This window comes from Drosophila montana, unplaced genomic scaffold, assembly GCF_035044405.1.
Source record: "Drosophila montana isolate Dmon_TW-CO22-7 unplaced genomic scaffold, ASM3504440v1 contig_1624_1, whole genome shotgun sequence".
Classification (NCBI taxonomy): Eukaryota; Metazoa; Arthropoda; class Insecta; order Diptera; family Drosophilidae; genus Drosophila; species Drosophila montana.
Genome location: NW_026996559.1, coordinates 2,016,393 through 2,033,768, shown reverse-complemented (window position 1 = coordinate 2,033,768; position 17,376 = coordinate 2,016,393). Strand labels below are relative to the sequence as shown.

Below are 17,376 nucleotides of genomic sequence, written 5' to 3'. Positions count from 1 at the left end.
TCCCTAATCTTGGAGCTTCGGGAAAAGAAGAATGAGAGAGAGATAGATTCGATAGATTTTGAACTTACCGTTGAGGCTTCCATGCTTTTCTGCACATCTAACCAAATGTAGTTACTAGCTAACAGGCATTACCTAGCTTTGCATGTGCAGTCTTTCTTTATAAATGTTCAGCTGTAAACAAATTTAATATTTACGTAAAATTTGTTTGCTGCTGTCTCAAGGTAAATGCTGGTCATACCAACCAATAATGAAAAGATGATGAAATGGGGCTCACTTACAAATGGATTTATGTTTACTGGCTTTGCCGTTTTTACGTTGCTTAAATTCTCAATGAGTTATGGCTTCAAGCCGGAGATAAAAGACTTGGCACTCTTGAGTCTTTAGCACAGTCTGCTGATGATAGAAGTGAGAGGTTCTTGAAATAGCTTTACAGAATACTTGCTTTTGGTGTTTATATCTTGTTGGTTTACATGATCAACATCGTCCTCGAGTCGGCCAGCTTTACATTTTGTTTAAATACTTATTGAACCTGAGTTTAAAACCGATCAGATTCCAAAGTTGCGGGTGGGTGGGAATTCAGCAGATAAAATCATGTGTGATATGTTGAACACAAGTTATTAGAATATTTTCTAAATTTTTGAACAGTTGAATGCGAGTTAATGGAAAGGATTGAGTCTTGCAGTTAATATTAATAGGAATTCTTTATTTTGGAAATCAGCTAAAAAGTAAACTTTTTCAATAAGTAATGCGTACAAATTCTCGATAGGCACACACATATTCATATGTATAGGTAGTTGTATATATTTAGTATGTTTTTAAGTATATAAATTATAAAAGTACAGACTATGTGGTAATTGATAACTGCTATGCAACCCCCCTGCCATCTGTCGCCCGCTTCTCCCATTACAATCTTGGCATTTAAATAACTAGTAAATACAAAATGTATTGCGCATTTCTCTAGATCCCTAGTTCTTGTTTTTTTTTTGTTTGTTTTTGTGTTTTAGGTTATGTACAACTTTGGACTAGATGCTGTTTAGGAATATTTACAATGCTGCATAGACCAAGTAAAAAAAAAAAACAAAGTACATATATGTACACGGATATACAATACTCTAAGATCTTAAATCGAAGTAAATACAACGCCATTTGGTTAGCCAATAGCCAGAGGCCACCGATAGATGGCGTCAGCGTAGTGTAGTTGAAGTACAAATCCCATTTCTAGTCAATTTCAATGCCACAAGCGAAAAATCTCTTTGTTTCTCTCTCCTCTTCTTCTTTTGTGGTCGCATCAGCTCTCCCTTTCCCCTGCTCGTTCTCCTCGGTGCTTCTCTCCGCCAATCCGTTTAGATGTGCAGTGTTGCACCTGGCATGGCAACAGAAATGGAACCGGCTGCCGCCTGAGAGAGGCGCTCATCCTTGGCGGATGTCTGCGGCTGCATGTCCTTGTGCTGCTCCACATCGATCACCACACAGTCGTAGGGCGGCGGGGGCAGATCACACTTAACCACACTGTCATAGCTCGGCGGCAAAGAGTCCACAATGCGTAGCACATCGTTCTGGGAGTTGATCTGTAAGATAGGTAATGATCTTGCCATGGTGAGTATGCAGATCGCAGGTCGTATCATAGCTATTAACACTTACGTGATGCAGTGCGCCATTGCCGGCACGATTGCCCGCCTCGTCGATGGGCCCGGCCCAAATGCAGACGCCCATGCGATGTGTCACATAGCCGCAGATGATCACGCTTATGACCAGCATGCCGATCCCGAGGGCAAAGACCAGCCAGCGGGACTCGGGGCTGTCGTGCATGTCATGCAGATTCTTCTCCAGCTGCAGGGCGCACAGTATCAGAACCGGCACCGCCACCATGGCCACAAGCAGATCCACAATCGGACGCTGGTTACCTGGCCCCGCATTGCCAGGGCTACGTCCTCCGCCCACTGTCTGCCCGCCATGTTGCGAGTGAGAGCCGAAGTTCTGGCTGCTGCTGTTCGGCGTCAGCGTGGAGCGGGCCACCACGGTGTTGTGGTTCTGTAGCACCATGCTGTTAATTAAAGAGACAGAGAGAGAACGAGAGAATAAAAAAGTGTCATCTGAAATGCATTCAACTTTAATAGATCTGCTTACTTAAAGTCAGGATTAATTATGCTATGGGTATATAGGATAAATCCCAGTCACACATATCTATATCATACATATCTGGTATGGTATAGATAGACATATCTATGAATTATATGTGCCTTGAAAATTCCAGCTTTGAGTTACGCTTAGAGGATGCATATCAATAAAAAACGGTGCTCCAGTCGGGAGTAATCGTTTAGTTAATACCCCTTGGAAGTATTCCATTTTCCTTTTATTCATGCATACACCACAAGCTGCACCTGTATGGGAAATGCATTCTTGAATAACTTCGGTGCTTAAGGTCCGATCTTAGCAGGTCTTAAGTTACCAAAAACCCGAGGCTCCACTCATAAAAATGTATCTAGCTCAAGCTCTGTCTTAAAATCGATTTTATAAAATTGAGAGCCGTCAATGGGCAAGGGCATTTACAAATTAAAAATGTGTTTATTTTTGTTTGGAATCAAAGCAATGTTGAAAACAGGCTCAGTTCGTGAGCGTTGAGCCTAAAGGCAGGCAGTTGGTTCGAACCACCGACTATCTTTTTCTTAGCTTGCAGACCCTGTTTCACGTGGATGTATCATAGATGGCAGGTATTTGTATCGGGACTGGTGTGACTTGTATCTTATGTGCATACCTGGGATCAAAGGCGTTGCTCAGCAATAAGTCGTAGACGGCGCGCATTTTGGTTCGAATTCGATTTGTCTTTTGGCTACTTGAACGCTTGCGTTTTATTGATATCAATTGGGTATTTTATGATTGTTTTATTTGCATGTTGTTCAATGAATTCAATATGAAGAGTATCCAAGACCATTTGCTAGCAAAAACAATTAATTGTCTAACTTGGGTTTCTTTTTTTTTTTTGTAGCCGTGCTTATCAGCTGGAAACTGTTCACATACAATTATTGGTTACCTATCGAAAAAGTGACCAAAGTTAAGAGTGTTGAGTTGCAGCTGGGTAAAGGTACAGGTAGAGAGTCCCCAATTCCAAGAGGAGTTCCAAGAGAGTTAAAATTGTGAGAATTGGGACACCAATTCCCTATTGGATCTGATTTCTCAAGTCGTTAATATCCGATGAATTCATTGAGTGGAAGCCGAGTTACGTAGGAGTTGGGATGACGAACGGTGGGAAAAAATTAAACCGACCTCGCTTGAAATAGAAATTCATTGGAAGGCCACAATCAATTATGGTGAAATTCATTTAAAGTCGTCTATTTCTGCTGTTGTCATCGGCTTTATAATGTTTTGCACTTTTCTTTCTCTGTATATTCAATAATTGAAAACTCTGCTTTTACGTCTTGCGCTGTGCTCATTTGCTATTCCATTTGCATACGTGCATATTATTTTAGTTCTACTTGTAACTCTCACTCATATCGATACAGGTTTTTCCCCAAGATTGACAAAAGGGCTTTTAGTCTGGCAATAAGGTAAGCTAGTTGTCGAGATATCTTGACCCAACCTGGCATTCGAGGGCTTCACAATGCATCAGACTTGGCTCCGATAGGAACAATCGGTCGCAAAGAAAGCGTTTGCTTTAAAGTCCTTCTAGAACATAGCCTTTTGTCTGTTTAATTAAGGGCGGTCTATTTCATTAGTCGGACTGTGGAGGAAAGGAATTTGGAATATTTGTTTCTATGGTTTCTATATTAACTTTGTACAGCTGCTACTTTTGATGGATGCCTTTATTTAACTAGAAACTGATCGAAATAATTTACATTTGAATAAATAAACATTATATATGCAAATTCATACAGGGACTTGCTTCGCGATGGAACATAGATCGCATTCAACGACGGAGGCCGGCCAATGCGGCGTATACTCAATGTGCAGCTGCAACGAGAACAACGACAACAACGACAACAACAACAATGACCGAAACAGCTGCACAATTGCAATTTATCAATATGCATTGATGCTGGGGGTTCCTAACGCCGAAGAGAGAGAACAACTCGGTGCTGGAGTGGATGGTGGGGGGGGGGGGGGGGGGTAGATGGTGGCAATTTGCGTGTGTGCATCACGAGAATTTCGAGTGTACTTGAGAGGCAGCTGATAAGCCGCAACGTCAATGGCGCCAGAGGCTGGCGATAGTGGGGCAAGGGAAATGGGTAGCGGGTAGCGGGGAGAGGCAGGGGCACGTGTGTTTTTTTTTGCTTGTTTTGTTGTTGCTTGTTTTTATTGCCACATTGAGCGATAATTTCAATTAATTCTATTGTTTTTATTTAATTTTTTTTTATATTTATTTATATAAATAGACACATAAACAAATTGGCCGGCGAGTTGCCGGCTGCCTAGTACCAAGGGGCAGCTGGACACCTGCCAATTAACACTTTGGGGGCCAGCATTTGGTTCTCAACAACAACAACAACAACAACGATCGACGATCGACCACTCAGAATTGAAACCGAAACTGAAGTGAATTTTGCGAGCTGAAACCGCCACGAAGCGAACCTCACCGGGCAAATGTTGAAGCATAACTGGAAAAGTGCACAGGAAAGCGGAAAAACGAAGTAAGAGCAGCAAATGGCAAATTGTAAATCAGAAACTGCAAACTGAGAATTTGTCAACGGCGAACGGCAACGCTGCGTATGCGCAATATGAGACGAGTAGAGCAACAACAACATCAACAACAGCTCACAGCACATTGTCTGCAGCTCTTGTGATTGTTATCTATGGTGCATTGTGGTAATTGCCAAGTTCGCAATGCATAGGTCTCATTTTGGCTCGTTCCCTTGGGCTAACCGGTTCGCGCAGCCCACAAGATTCACAATATACAATTCACAATTCAATCTGCTAGAGTCCAACTAAGCAAGCGGTTCACTCTGGAATACCCTGTACCCCTTGCAAAAGAATAGGGTATTATAGACCGACCGAGACGATCAGTCGTATGATCGCATCGATTTCAGAGTCTTTAAAAGCTAGAGTCTTCAATATGAGAATGTAGGTTCGCCAATTGCCCGCACAACTCGATAAGTATCGATTTTTGCTTTGGCTCAAGAACCTATTTGGGAACTGGAACTTGAACTAAACTTGGTATGTATGCTCTCGTATAGAGCACATAGGTCCTGAATATTTCATTTTTTAGTAACCTCATAACCTGGGGCTTTGTTTTGTACACACTCTGAACATTTCACAAGGATCGGACTATAAGCACCGAAGTTATTCAAGAATGCATTTTTTGTAGTGTGGTTCTGAGGGAAAAAAAACGTCCAAAGAGATGTTTTATAGAAAGTTCAAATTTGTGGTAACAGCAGCTCGGCCCAGGTAAAGGGTATCCCGAAGTCGGGCACTCCCAATTAGGGAGCTCCTACTTAATGTTGTTGCAATTATTGTGTGCCCTCAGCGATCATTTGCAGTCAACGATCGTATTACTTGCACGTCGGAAGATCTGTTCCGATCCATAACTGACCCGTGGCACAGAGAAGACGTTGCAATAATATATTTACATAATTAAAAAGCAATTAGTAAATGATACGGCGAATAAACTGGAAAGGTTTAGTTTTATTTTCAAATAATTCAGCAATTTATATACCCTTGCAGAGGACCCTGTAGATGTCAATAGGTCGAAAGAAGGGCATCATGCTTTTGTGCAAATCAATGTAACCAGCAGAAGAAGCTCCATGCAACTCATTTGATATTATTATTATTGCTGTTATTATATTTGCGGCGTATAATTCGATTTTAATTTGCTTAAAAACTGATTTTCTAGTTCTTATAAGATATTTAAAGGGGTGCAATAATTATGTATATATAATTATATATATATTATGATTTATATTTGCCAACCCATCTGCCAACATTTTCCAGTATTGCAGAATTAACATATTTGAAGAAACAACCACATAGAAACCGGCAATCAATTGCCAAGGCCTAATCATGATTGCCATCGACTCTTCTTGGAGCTGTCTCTGACCAGACGAGGCTCCATCAATTACCAACTGGTGTCTACCCGGTTACTGGCTACTGGTTTTAGGCCCAGCAAAGTGGCAGCCGGCAACTTGGCGGGGAAAGTATCTGAAGTCAGCTGCTGGTATTGGAATCTCAGAGCGAGCTGCTCTTCGTATTCTTTTTCTTTCAGCTATTGTTGCTGGAGGTCAAAACAAAAACCGCTGACACTGATGATGATCATAGCGGCGATGCTGACGATGATGACGTTTGATTCATTTAGTTGTGAATAGAGTATCGACCATGTGGCCGGCGGTCAGCGAGAGATGCATATGTACAACAAATTGCACGTCTCAGCTGGGAGCGCGTGATTTTTATAGTATATTTTAATGAATTCGCTTTTGGCAGCGATAAGAGTCCGCAGAAGTTGAAGCAGCAGCTGCGGCAGTCTCATTAATTACAATTATTGCAATGTACAAAGCTAATATTTGCTTGGGAAAGTGGGTGCAGATACGCGCATGTACCTACAGATACAGAATATTTAAGATACAGATACAATATCTTGCGCTCAGATGACAAATGTAAATATTTATGCGCTGTCAATAACAGTTTCATTAGGCGCGCCACTACGGGCGGGGCCACACTCTTGTTGACTGATAAGGCAATGCCACTGACTGCGACTGCGACGGCGACGGCGACTGCGACGGCGACTGCGGCTCCTGCACCCTAACGAGCCGGTTAACGGGTCTGCCCTGAGAAGTCTGTTGACTCGCATCATCAGCAAAAACAACAATAACAGCCCGATCAGCTTCAGTTATTGATTTATGTGATTGCTCCGCTTAGCTGTCGGGCGGGCAATCCTCAGGTTCTCTGTTTGCTCGGCTGCACTTGGCGTATACTTAATATTTTGGGCGCGGGTGCACTTTGAAATTGCGTGTTGGAAATCCAGCTTGGCGCAGGCGCCTGGGAAAGTCACCGCGAATAGGCGAATATGAGAGCATACTGTGATATTCGAGCAGATTCGCTGACTCAGCTAAAAAAGCTACGCTATTTATTTGGTTAACAAGAGTCTAACGTCAAAGATTTTTATGGCTAAATAATGAGCCATAAATATGGAAAGCAAGCGTCGCGAAATCCGATGACTCTCGTCTGTGTTTACTCGAAGATACAAATCCATGGCTACATATGCATATCTGTCTAATGAATGTATGTGTATCTTGCACTTATGAATCAGTTAAACAGATTCAAGTGCAATTGCTGTAGGTCAAGTAGGATAAACTTTGGCTCGGACTCTAACTGCATGCCAGACATTACAATGTTATAACAAGACAATGAGACAGATGCAAAAAGTAGATGTAAGAAATTCTTGTGCTCTCTTCTGAGCTCAAGGCTTTTCAAATTCTCCAGCAGGTGTTTCCGGGTTGATCATTTCTATTTACAGCTTCCCAGAGCTCTTCCTTTTCTTTTTATAGCCACAAAGATACTTCTGTTAGAATATCCAGTTGTCATCCAGCTGAAATCTTCACTACGGTGTCCAGTTGATTTCCTAACAGCATTCCATCCATTGGTTGAAGTTCCCAAGTCTCTTTGATTTTTTATGAAATGGTAATGAGAACTAGGACGACAAATAGCTTACGAGCCCAGCCTTTACCAGTTGGCAAAAAAAAAACCGAACTAATCCATATTTTTTCTAGAGCCAGCTTCAAAGCATAAAAAGCCTGGTTCCCAATTTTCTCTTTATCTATTTAAAGTAGCCAAGCCAAACCAGGCTTTGCACCAAAACCTGTTTTCATGGATGAGGAAAACCAGGTGCACGAACCCAACCTAAACGCAGCGATTTGGTTGGAACCGTGAACCGAACCAGCAACATTTAATTTCTTGGGTTTGCAGCCAACTTAGTTCAACTATATTGTTTTATTTTTTTAATTTCAATTAAAAGTTTATTAGTTTCATATCTCTTGGGTGCAAGGTAATAGATCAAATATATACTTTATATTTGACATAAATGGGGATGAAAAGCGTAATAAATATCTGTTCCATTCTCGTTCCGAGATCTGTTTATTTATGCATAACGTACTTGGTACTTGGATTTGGTGAGCGTATCGACTCGAACATTTCACTTCCAAGGCGGAACACAGACGTGCCTAGACACCGGCTTGCATTCACTTGGCATACTCGATTGCTCTGAATATTCATTCATGAATTTCAACCGGGCAAATGAATTCTCTCTTTGCAGTCATTGACCAGCAGCAGCAGCAACGAATTTTACTGATGCCTTACATATAATATATATGTGCATCTATATATGCATATATGTATATAGTATAGATGTTTATTTATTTACTTACGGCGTATATTTTGAATATAGTCATACGGTCGTCTGTGCTTGTTGTTGTTTGTGTTTAATAAACAACTGAAAACAAGGGCGCGTGAAAAACTTCCTGGGCCTACCTCGTGGCAGTCGTCAAAGTGTCATCGGGGCGAAAAACAACTTTAACATATTGTCTATAATAAAAGTAGCTTGTGATATCTAAATACACGCCTACAGCAAAGTACGCTCTATAGCCAAAACCTAGTTGGATTGAGTGAGAGGAGTCTAATGGAATATGACAATAGCCAGACACCATATTATGTGGGTCTTGTAATTCTCAAGTTGTATTTCTCTGTGTCGTTGCCCGGGCTGTTTTTCACTATTTCCCTTTTCCGCCCATTTTCCGCTCGTGGGAATATTTCCTTATTAAACCGCTTCAGCTTGAACCCTCCTTGTAAACGAAACTTTTGATAACTCAAACACATACAGCACACTGTACTGTGAAACCGGAAAACCCGCCCAGCTAATTGGGTCGATAAAAGCCTAGAGACGAGCCGGAGTCTCCAGTCTACAGGGCTGACAAGCAGGGCAAGACTCATTTGGAATGTTTTTTACATACGCGTTAAAAAGCATGTTTACCATCTGTACATATTTCAACCTTTAAACATGTCTAGACTTTCTGCAGATTTTGCATTCGTTTATATTTCGCTGTTGTTCTTTCGGAAATGGCTTTCAATGTGCACTTCTTGTGTGGCTTGCAATTTCGCTTAAGCGAAGGTTTCCAAGCTCGAAGCTTTCCCGAGCTGCATAATCAGCATTTAACAGAACGTATACTATACATATATGCTTAAAATTTAATTTTAAACCAAAAAAGTCGAGAGTGCACGACACGGAGATAGCCTAAGTTAAAGCCGGCCTAAAAAGTTCTTCTCTCTTAAATAATATTTTAGTTGAAAGTCCGATTGCTATGAACATTTCAGCTTATATTTACATATGGGCTTTTCTCTTGCAATAATATTAATAGTTAAAAGTTAATAGTTTTGGGGATCCTGAAACAATGAGTATCTCAGTTAAAATTTCCGATTCGGGGCTAGTATTTGATAATATAACAGCTTAGTTTTATTTTGTAATACTAACAATACTAATTATAGACTCATCATTTCTCGCTTCGCACAGATAATTTCATCATACCCGCTGAACACATGCTTATGGCTATAAGGTATTCATATAGAAAAACCAAAAAAAATTGTCTGTTGGCCCTGAGCTGGCGTTGTAAAGATTGTCGCTTCCATTGCGTATTTTTATTCTGTTTTCGCTTTCAAGCCAAAAGCAAATAAATAACGCGGCTATTCGAGAAGAATTAGAGGCAGCAGTAGAATTATGTACCCGTAGGCCATAAAATGGGACCCAAAGAACACGTACACAAATGCGTCATCATGCCAGAGACTTGCAACTCTGACTTCCAAAGGAATCAGACTTGATCCCCACAAATGCAACTAGGCCCAGAATCTTCCGCCTTATCAGGTCTTGGTTCCACGAAATACCAATACGCACGCAAAACTACTTTATATATATAAACTGTACATAGACTGACTGACTGACCGACTGACTGACTGACTGATTGGGGATCAACGCACAGCCCGAACCGTAAGAGCTGGGAAGCATGCAATTTTCACTGTTGTTACCTTATGTGATGAAGGTGCACGTTAAGGCGGGGTTTCGGGAAATTCCGCCCACATGTGCGGAAAAATCGCGTAAACGTTTATATGAAACTTTTTTGTTTACCATTCGATCGGCCTAAAACTCATTTTCAAAGATATTTGTTCAAATTCATTTGAGGGGTGTTTCACACTTTTCGAAGAAATGCGTTCCCACTTGGTGGAAATGTGGGTCAAAGATTTGGTGGGTGATGTTTCGCGCTCAAATTCATTTCCAAGGATCTATATGAAAAATCGTTTGAGACGTGTTTCACATTTTTCGCTAAAACAAAGCTTTCTAGGTGGAAAATGCGATTTTAAGATTTTTTTGGTGACCTTTAACTTTTGTCAGATTTGCATCAAACTTATTTTCAAAGCTCTACATAAGAACTTAATGCGGAAAACGGTTCTATAAAAGATTTTTACTTACAATCCAATCGGGATCAAAAGCATTTTCAAAGATCTTTGAGAGAATTTATTTTATAGCTGCCACGGGCAAGCCCGGGATATACCCGCTAGTATATATATATGTGTGTTAATATTGGGGAATGCGGGATATATGCACAGGGCATATACTGTTGCCGAGCAGCGGGTACATTTGCAATGCTTATCAGCTACATTTTCAGAAGATTTCGAAATGAGTTAAAACAAAAAAAAAACGGTGAAGACTAAATACCCTTATACACACATGATATTGCCGTCCATTAATACACGCGCTGATTGTTCCTATCGGAGCCGAATGATATAGTTATCGGATGTTCAAATTTCAATATATGTTGATTTTTTTCTTCCGTTAAGTTTTTTAGCCTAGGCAAACTCTAAACAATTGGCAACTTATTTGCGCAGTCGCGTGTTTTTCTGCTTTTCATTTTCCACCCGTTTTCCGCTCGTGGAATGAATTTGTAATTTAACCCTTCTTCCTTGTGTTGGGATAAAACACAAAAAGTGTTCTCCACCAATCACACAGTCTATCCGGACAGTTCTATATACATGACTCTTGATTTTGAAGCTAATTGATTTTTTCCTTTTTTTTTTTATCTAGTTGTGTCTATTCAGCGTTTGACTGAAGCAACATAAATTGTCGACAAACTGATAAAAAGAAAAATATTGGTGCTGATATCTTTAAGACAATTGCGCCTAATTGCAAGGCTAGAAAAAAACCGAAGCGAACATTCCACAGCAACAGAACGGAGCACAGCTTGAAATATGGCCCAGTTTGTATTTGTTTTTTTTTTTTTTTTAGATGTAGCTGTAAACCATGTTTATAGCGTGTCAGATCTGACCCATTCCAAACTGTACTCATACATATATGGAGGGATTGGGGCGGGGAACAGCATTAATGCATTAATTGATCGCAGTGCCGCTTAATTGTGAGTCTCGGAATGGCACATGAAATTCGTTGGCGTTGTCGCATTTTGATTGACTAAATTACGCATCGCTTCAAGGGCAGCGCGGGGGAAGTGGGGGGGGGGGTTGGTCGAGGACAGCAGCGGCTAGGGACAGGGGCTAGGGGAACTAGCCAATTTGCTGTAAAAATTCTAGACGCCGCTATGGATGCTGAGTGGTTCGGTTCGGTATTTGTTACTCACGGTTCCTGTTTGGTCACGTAGTCATTTGACAATAATTGGAACTTGTCGCTATTTTTTTTCTTGTTTCTCTATATATTTATTGTTGTATTTTTTTCTTTCTGGTGTGAACACATTTTTTGATTATTATTTTCTTGCTGTTGTTCTTGTTGTCGCTTAGCTGGACTACGTAAGAATATATGTACGAAAGCAAAAAAGTTCTATATATAGAAAGCAAAATCAAAAATGTTAATGTCGCTGCCAGCGATTTTTGTTTTGTTTGATTTCATTTTATTTTCTTTATTTTGTTGTTTTACTTTTGCTGTGTTTTGTTTTGTGTTTTACGTATTTTTGCTATCAATAAATTTTTGTTTTAAAATTAATTCGCTTTGATTATGACTTTCTGACTTTCTCATCGATTTCATATATGTTCGCTCAATTCATTTGAATTTTCCTCCCAATGTCAGCGTACGTGCCTCAATGCAAAATTGATCGAAACCGATAATACTTGTAATCGATTTATGATTTCTGCTTGAAAAAAAACTGTATTTCAGCTGCAAGTAATGTGCACAGCTGATCCTTTCGCCCCCCTCCCACCCCTTCCTATACCAATCGATAATTGGGTTAGCAAGCTATTCGGGGTAAAGGGCTACGTCCCTTAAGTTCCATTTAGTTTTTGCATCAGCGTTTGTTATGTTGTTGCTGCTGCTTATCGCAGCTGAGTCTGAAAAGTCGCATTGCCAATCACTGCTAAATTGCTGTACTGCTGCTTACCCCTGACCCCCTCCACCCTATGTCTTACTCGAGGAACTTTATTTATAGCGCATAGACGCAATAGCAAACGGCAACGAAGAGCGAGAAACTGAAACATGTTTATGTTTGCTGAATATATTTTGTTTTTTTTTTTTTTGCGTATTTTGCTATTTGTTTTCGTCTTGTTTCTCAATTGTTACTCACATGAAATTGTTGTGGTCTCCGTCTGCCGCGCTTCCTCTCTGTCTATCGCTAGTTCTCCTTTTGCTCCTTTAGTACGCTAGCTGTTCTTTATTTTGGTTTTCTTTTGTGTGCTCCTTCGTTTTCGTTTTCGATTTCACATTTGCAGTTAAGAGAACACCATAAAAAAAAACACAACACTTAAGAAAAATAATAACAACAACCGATCGAAAACTTTGACCAATTTTCCAACGCAGAATTTTGCACGCGCGCTTTTTGCTGTTATTTTTTTTTTTTTTTGGCGAAATGTTTTGAATCTTTTGTGGTTTTATTTAAATTGTTGTTACTCTTTTTGTTGTTGCTGTTGTAGTTGAGATCGAGATCGTTGGCATATGTTCAGCGCCTGCAAATGCGCTTTGTGGCAAGTTGAATGCACTTTTTGGTAATCCCACGGATGCGCATGCGAATGCGAATGCGTATGCGGATGTGATGTGATGTGTGGCGTTTACCGTTAAATTCTATCTGTGCTGTCGCTGGCGCTGGTGCTGGCTCTGCGTGTACTCGTATCGCTCCTGGCTGAGCCAGAGATTGTGATCCTCGCAGCCGCTCTCAAAAGCCACACGCCAGTGCACCATTACAACTCTGCCTGCAATTGATTGCCCCTCGGGCTATGGCCGCAATGATATTCAATAATGTTGTTGCTCTTCTTCTTCTGGCTCTGGCTGACGATAATGATGTTGTTGCTAATGTTGTTTGGGCTTGTTCGATGCTCTTCTTATTATGTGCTCTTCTTCGTCTTCTTCTTGTTGGCCATACAACTTGGTCGCAGTCAACTTTCCTTCAAGGCTGCTCTAACTGCCTCTTGGGCTAGTTCAAGTTGAATGCCAAGCAACTTTTACCAGTTTGTGTGTCTGCCTGTTAAGGATCTACAGTGGGCTTTGAACTTTAGACCATGCCAACAACAACGACAACGACAACGGGAACGGGAACGGCACGACGTATACGTGACGGACCGGTCTTTGGGATGCGCTACATAGAATGATACCGATACGAAGGCGAACTCTGTAGTTCGATCGAGTGCTTCTCGGGAGGCGGGCAGCTTTCAAAGATTGCTGAACTGAACCGTTGGCGAGCAGCGTTGAGCAGCAACTGTTCGGACGAGTCGAGCATTGTCGTTGAGGCTGCCGCAGTCGCTGCTGCTGCCGGCATCGTCGTTGGCGCTGACGTCGACGATCATCACAGATGATGCCGCACAGTGGGCAAGTTTCGTTATTTAATGCTGCAAAATAATCACAGCCGAAACAATGTGAAACAGCATTTCAAAGATGTATAATAAATATTGATTGGTCATAGAGTGGAAGACTTAACCGTGGCGAACATACGGCTATGCACAATATACTATTACTCGATCTTAGCTTTACTGCGTCGTTTCACAAAATATATAAATATATATAAAATTGTTTAATAGTTTCCAGCTTCAGTCGTGCCTATGTCCTGATTGAATATGTTTTCATATTTTTATTTCCAATTTGAAAAAATTATCCTATTAAGTTACTTGCATCGCAACAAAATAATCCATATTTAAAATGAAATACCAAAAGCACCATCACATTTACTATAGTTTTCGATTAATTGTAACGCGATTCTGGCCCCACAGTACGTCGTCTGCGTAATCAGCTGATGACCGCCTGAGCGAATCGCTCCCAGCCGCTCTCTTACGTTCTCACTCTCTTTCAGTATGTTGGCCTCTCCATATCTACTGCGCTGCGCGTATTTTTGTTTTTGCTGCTGCTGCTGCTGCTGCTGCTGCTGCTGCTGCTGCTGCTGCTGCTGCTGCTGCTGACAGGACATAAGCACATATGTATGTATATATGTACATACATATGTGCATATTTCTCGCCGAGACACTGATAAGCGCCTTATCTGATTGCCAAGTGACACAATGAGGTGATGATTTTGATAAGGATGATGATACGCGAAGACATTTACGATCGGCACACTCTTAAACCTGAAACCGGGTACTGCGAGAATAAATTGCACACATTTCGCCGAATTTCAGAGCTCAGCGTCATCAAATAAACAGAACTGGGAAATGCCGAAAGCCACAGATATTTCTCGTTGTGTAGAATATATCAACTAAAATGCATTTTTCCTTAATTCATTGAAATATTCCCAACCTGTTTGCGAATGCCCCATAAAGAAACTGTTAACAACAGTTTGTTCAACCGTTTTTCGCTCAGTGTTGATGTGGGATGGCGTTGGGGTAAGCCCGGTATAATCCCTGTTTTGGACACGTTAATACTCTGTCAGATTGTAAAGATACCGCGTGCCATGCGCACTTTGGCAACACTTTTAATAGTTCAACAGAACTGTGCTAAGCTCCAAGTAAATAAATATGTACGTACAAATCATAACTGAGTGTTCACAAAAGTTTTGATTCGAGCTAATCATTAAAAGCCCAGCCCGGCTTAGCATGCAGGTCCGGAGAAAAGCTTAAGATTATGGAAAACGCGTCGGGTTTCCTTTTAAGGGTCTTTTATTGAGATTAAGAAAAAAGCTTACTCTTAAGTCTAGTTACTGTCCCCCAAAGACTGCACTTTCAACCCTTGACACCTTTCGAAATCAGTTTCACTATTAACCTATTAGGACCCAATGCAAATATTGTTACTATATGTATATACACACACATATATGTGTAGAGATAGATAGATGTACTATACATATATTTTTATATATATATATATTCTAATCACAATTCAGATTGCGTCATGCAACTTTTAGTCATGTGATTTGAGAGCAAAGCATCGAAAAGTTCAAAAAAAAAAAAGTATATACATATGTACACATGTAAAGGTACACTCGGGGTATCGAACCTTATATACCCTAGCAGATATATTTTATACTTAATAACAATTATTGGATTTTTATCTGCATATCATAAAAACACTTATCGGCTCGTTATCGTGCATTCAAATTCCTTAATTATTGTTTGCAATTTGTTCATTGGCACGGAGATATATATGTAAGTATCGTTGCTTTTTTTTTCAATACAGATTTATTTTTAATTCAGACAATGTAAATACTTTTGTGGATATTTTGATGAACTACTTATTAAGATGTTACCACTATTTTCAAGATATAAAATTTACTTGCCTCACATACATGTATGCTTTGTCACATTCAGAGTTGCATTTCATTTGAACCGGTTAGTAATTTTGGTAAGTGTTCCGATAAATCGCGCTGCTTGAACGTAGGTTCACCGGACACAGAGCATAATGGCCTAGACCACGCTATTTTTGCTTTGGTTGAACCATTTTTAAAGAACACAAAGGTTCAATTCGGTTCACGCTTCGGCATTCTTTTGGGCAATCGATATGGTTTAAGGCTCGGTTGATGGTTTTTGATTTCCTCAACCGGTTCGGTTCAAAGCCGGTTGGCAGCCCTGCTGTCCCCACATACAATACATAAGCTAAGATACTTCAGGCTGAAATGGATTACTATGCGCACATTGAGCCTTCGATCTGGCTGCAAGTTGGGACTTCGTTCCCGGATTTGAAGCGTGCGTAATTTTACCGTTGCTTTCTACATGCAGTGCAATGACTCGCTAAAGATCAACGATTTCTAGAGAATTTCATAGGCCCGACCACCCCCAACAATGGGCAGCCCTTGGGCTTGAGCCCGTACGCAAACTGAATTTTTGTGGGTTTTTTATAGCAAAAACGTGATCGGAGCCTCTCTGGCAGCTGGTTCTGAGAGCTCGATCTGGGCTTGTTACTTAGTGTCCAAATAGATATTGACGAAAAGCTTCTGCTTCTATTGACAAGCAGCCACAATTGTGGCTCATCTCGCAGCGGCTGCCCATTCGCAGTTGGTGTCACGTCTGCCGCCTTATCAGAGCCAGCGGCAGTCGGGGCTCAGTGGGGCCGTCTTCATCTGGTTAAGTAGCTGGTAGCTGGCAACTGGCTTACGAGCCCTGCATCAATTAGATAACTGTGCAAGTGAGAGCCGTGCGCAGATAACTTGGCCAAAATTTATAGGCATTGATAAGACTTTGAACTTTATGAGCCAGCTCTGCGACGGGAAGTGCTTAGAAGCAGCATTGTCATCACTGCCGCGTCGTTATCAATCGGTATTAGGCTTATCTATTGCTAGGTAAACAACACAACCAGACAACAACAGATATGAGTCCAACGATGCTCCGAGCACGAAATCAACTCAGATGCTGGCTGCCAATGTGGGGCCGCGAGCAAAAGCTTGAGAGTCTCGAGCATTTCAGGCAGATGAAAGGACCTCGCCATGTTTAGCAGAACCAACCAACTTTTAACTTACTTTCCAGGCTAAAAACTCACATGGAACAAAGAAGTTTTATTTCAGATTTAGTGCTGCAATTATATATATATATATATAAATATATTTATATATACATATCTAACGAGGTTTAAATTGGGACCCTAATCTTCAGTTGCCAGCCTACTCCAGCAGTCTGCTTCTTCTTAATCTTCCGTCGGACAATTCTCGGTCTTCCTACATAAGTTAATTGTCGGCGATATAGATTCTCCTCTTCTGCTAGGGCGTCTTCAATTCTCTGTTCCGTCTTGACCTGTCAGGAATAATCGACCCTTTTTCCTACCAACGTGCACAACAGACTACGCTATGCACAATCCTTTTCGCGTGTTATGTAAAAATTATAATAGTTTGCATCACGTTCTTTCTACCGAACTTTCTCTACCCCTAATAAAATCGTTGCTTTCAGGATACCTTCGGGAACTCACTGACCATTCCCAGCCATGAGCAGGGGCATAGCTTGCCGGTCAAGCTATAAATTTTCCCCCACCGAATCGGTCATTTCCCATTACTCTTTACTACTCTT

The 17,376-nt window shown here is 40.9% G+C and overlaps 1 protein-coding gene across 2 annotated transcripts; it reads right to left on the bottom strand.

Annotated features, from left to right (window-relative positions):
- Nucleotides 1-682: 682 nt before the first annotated feature.
- LOC135440663 (uncharacterized) lies at nucleotides 683-13,656 on the bottom strand. Of its 2 annotated transcripts, none has more exons than XM_064699954.1 (3): nucleotides 12,531-13,656; nucleotides 1,642-2,044; nucleotides 683-1,568 (listed from the first exon to the last, which is right to left on the bottom strand). In XM_064699954.1, the coding sequence occupies exons 2-3, from the start codon at nucleotides 2,041-2,043 to the stop codon at nucleotides 1,344-1,346; spliced, it is 627 nt and encodes a 208-aa protein (XP_064556024.1). In that variant the 5' UTR covers nucleotide 2,044; nucleotides 12,531-13,656; the 3' UTR covers nucleotides 683-1,343. The 2 variants fall into 2 exon arrangements, with proteins under 2 accessions (XP_064556024.1, XP_064556022.1); XM_064699952.1 differs by lacking the exon at nucleotides 12,531-13,656 and adding an exon at nucleotides 2,756-2,923.
- Nucleotides 13,657-17,376: the final 3,720 nt, after the last annotated feature.

Bases quoted from the DNA above. Each gene is read 5' to 3' on its own strand.
- LOC135440663 (XM_064699952.1), bottom strand. From the start codon at position 2,802: ATGCGCGCCGTCTACGACTTATTGCTGAGCAACGCCTTTGATCCCAG. The intron at 2,045-2,755 runs GTATGCACATAA...TTTAATTAACAG, and splicing joins AGCAACGCCTTTGATCCCAG to CATGGTGCTACAGAACCACA. The intron at 1,569-1,641 runs GTAAGTGTTAAT...CCTATCTTACAG, and splicing joins GCAATGGCGCACTGCATCAC to ATCAACTCCCAGAACGATGT.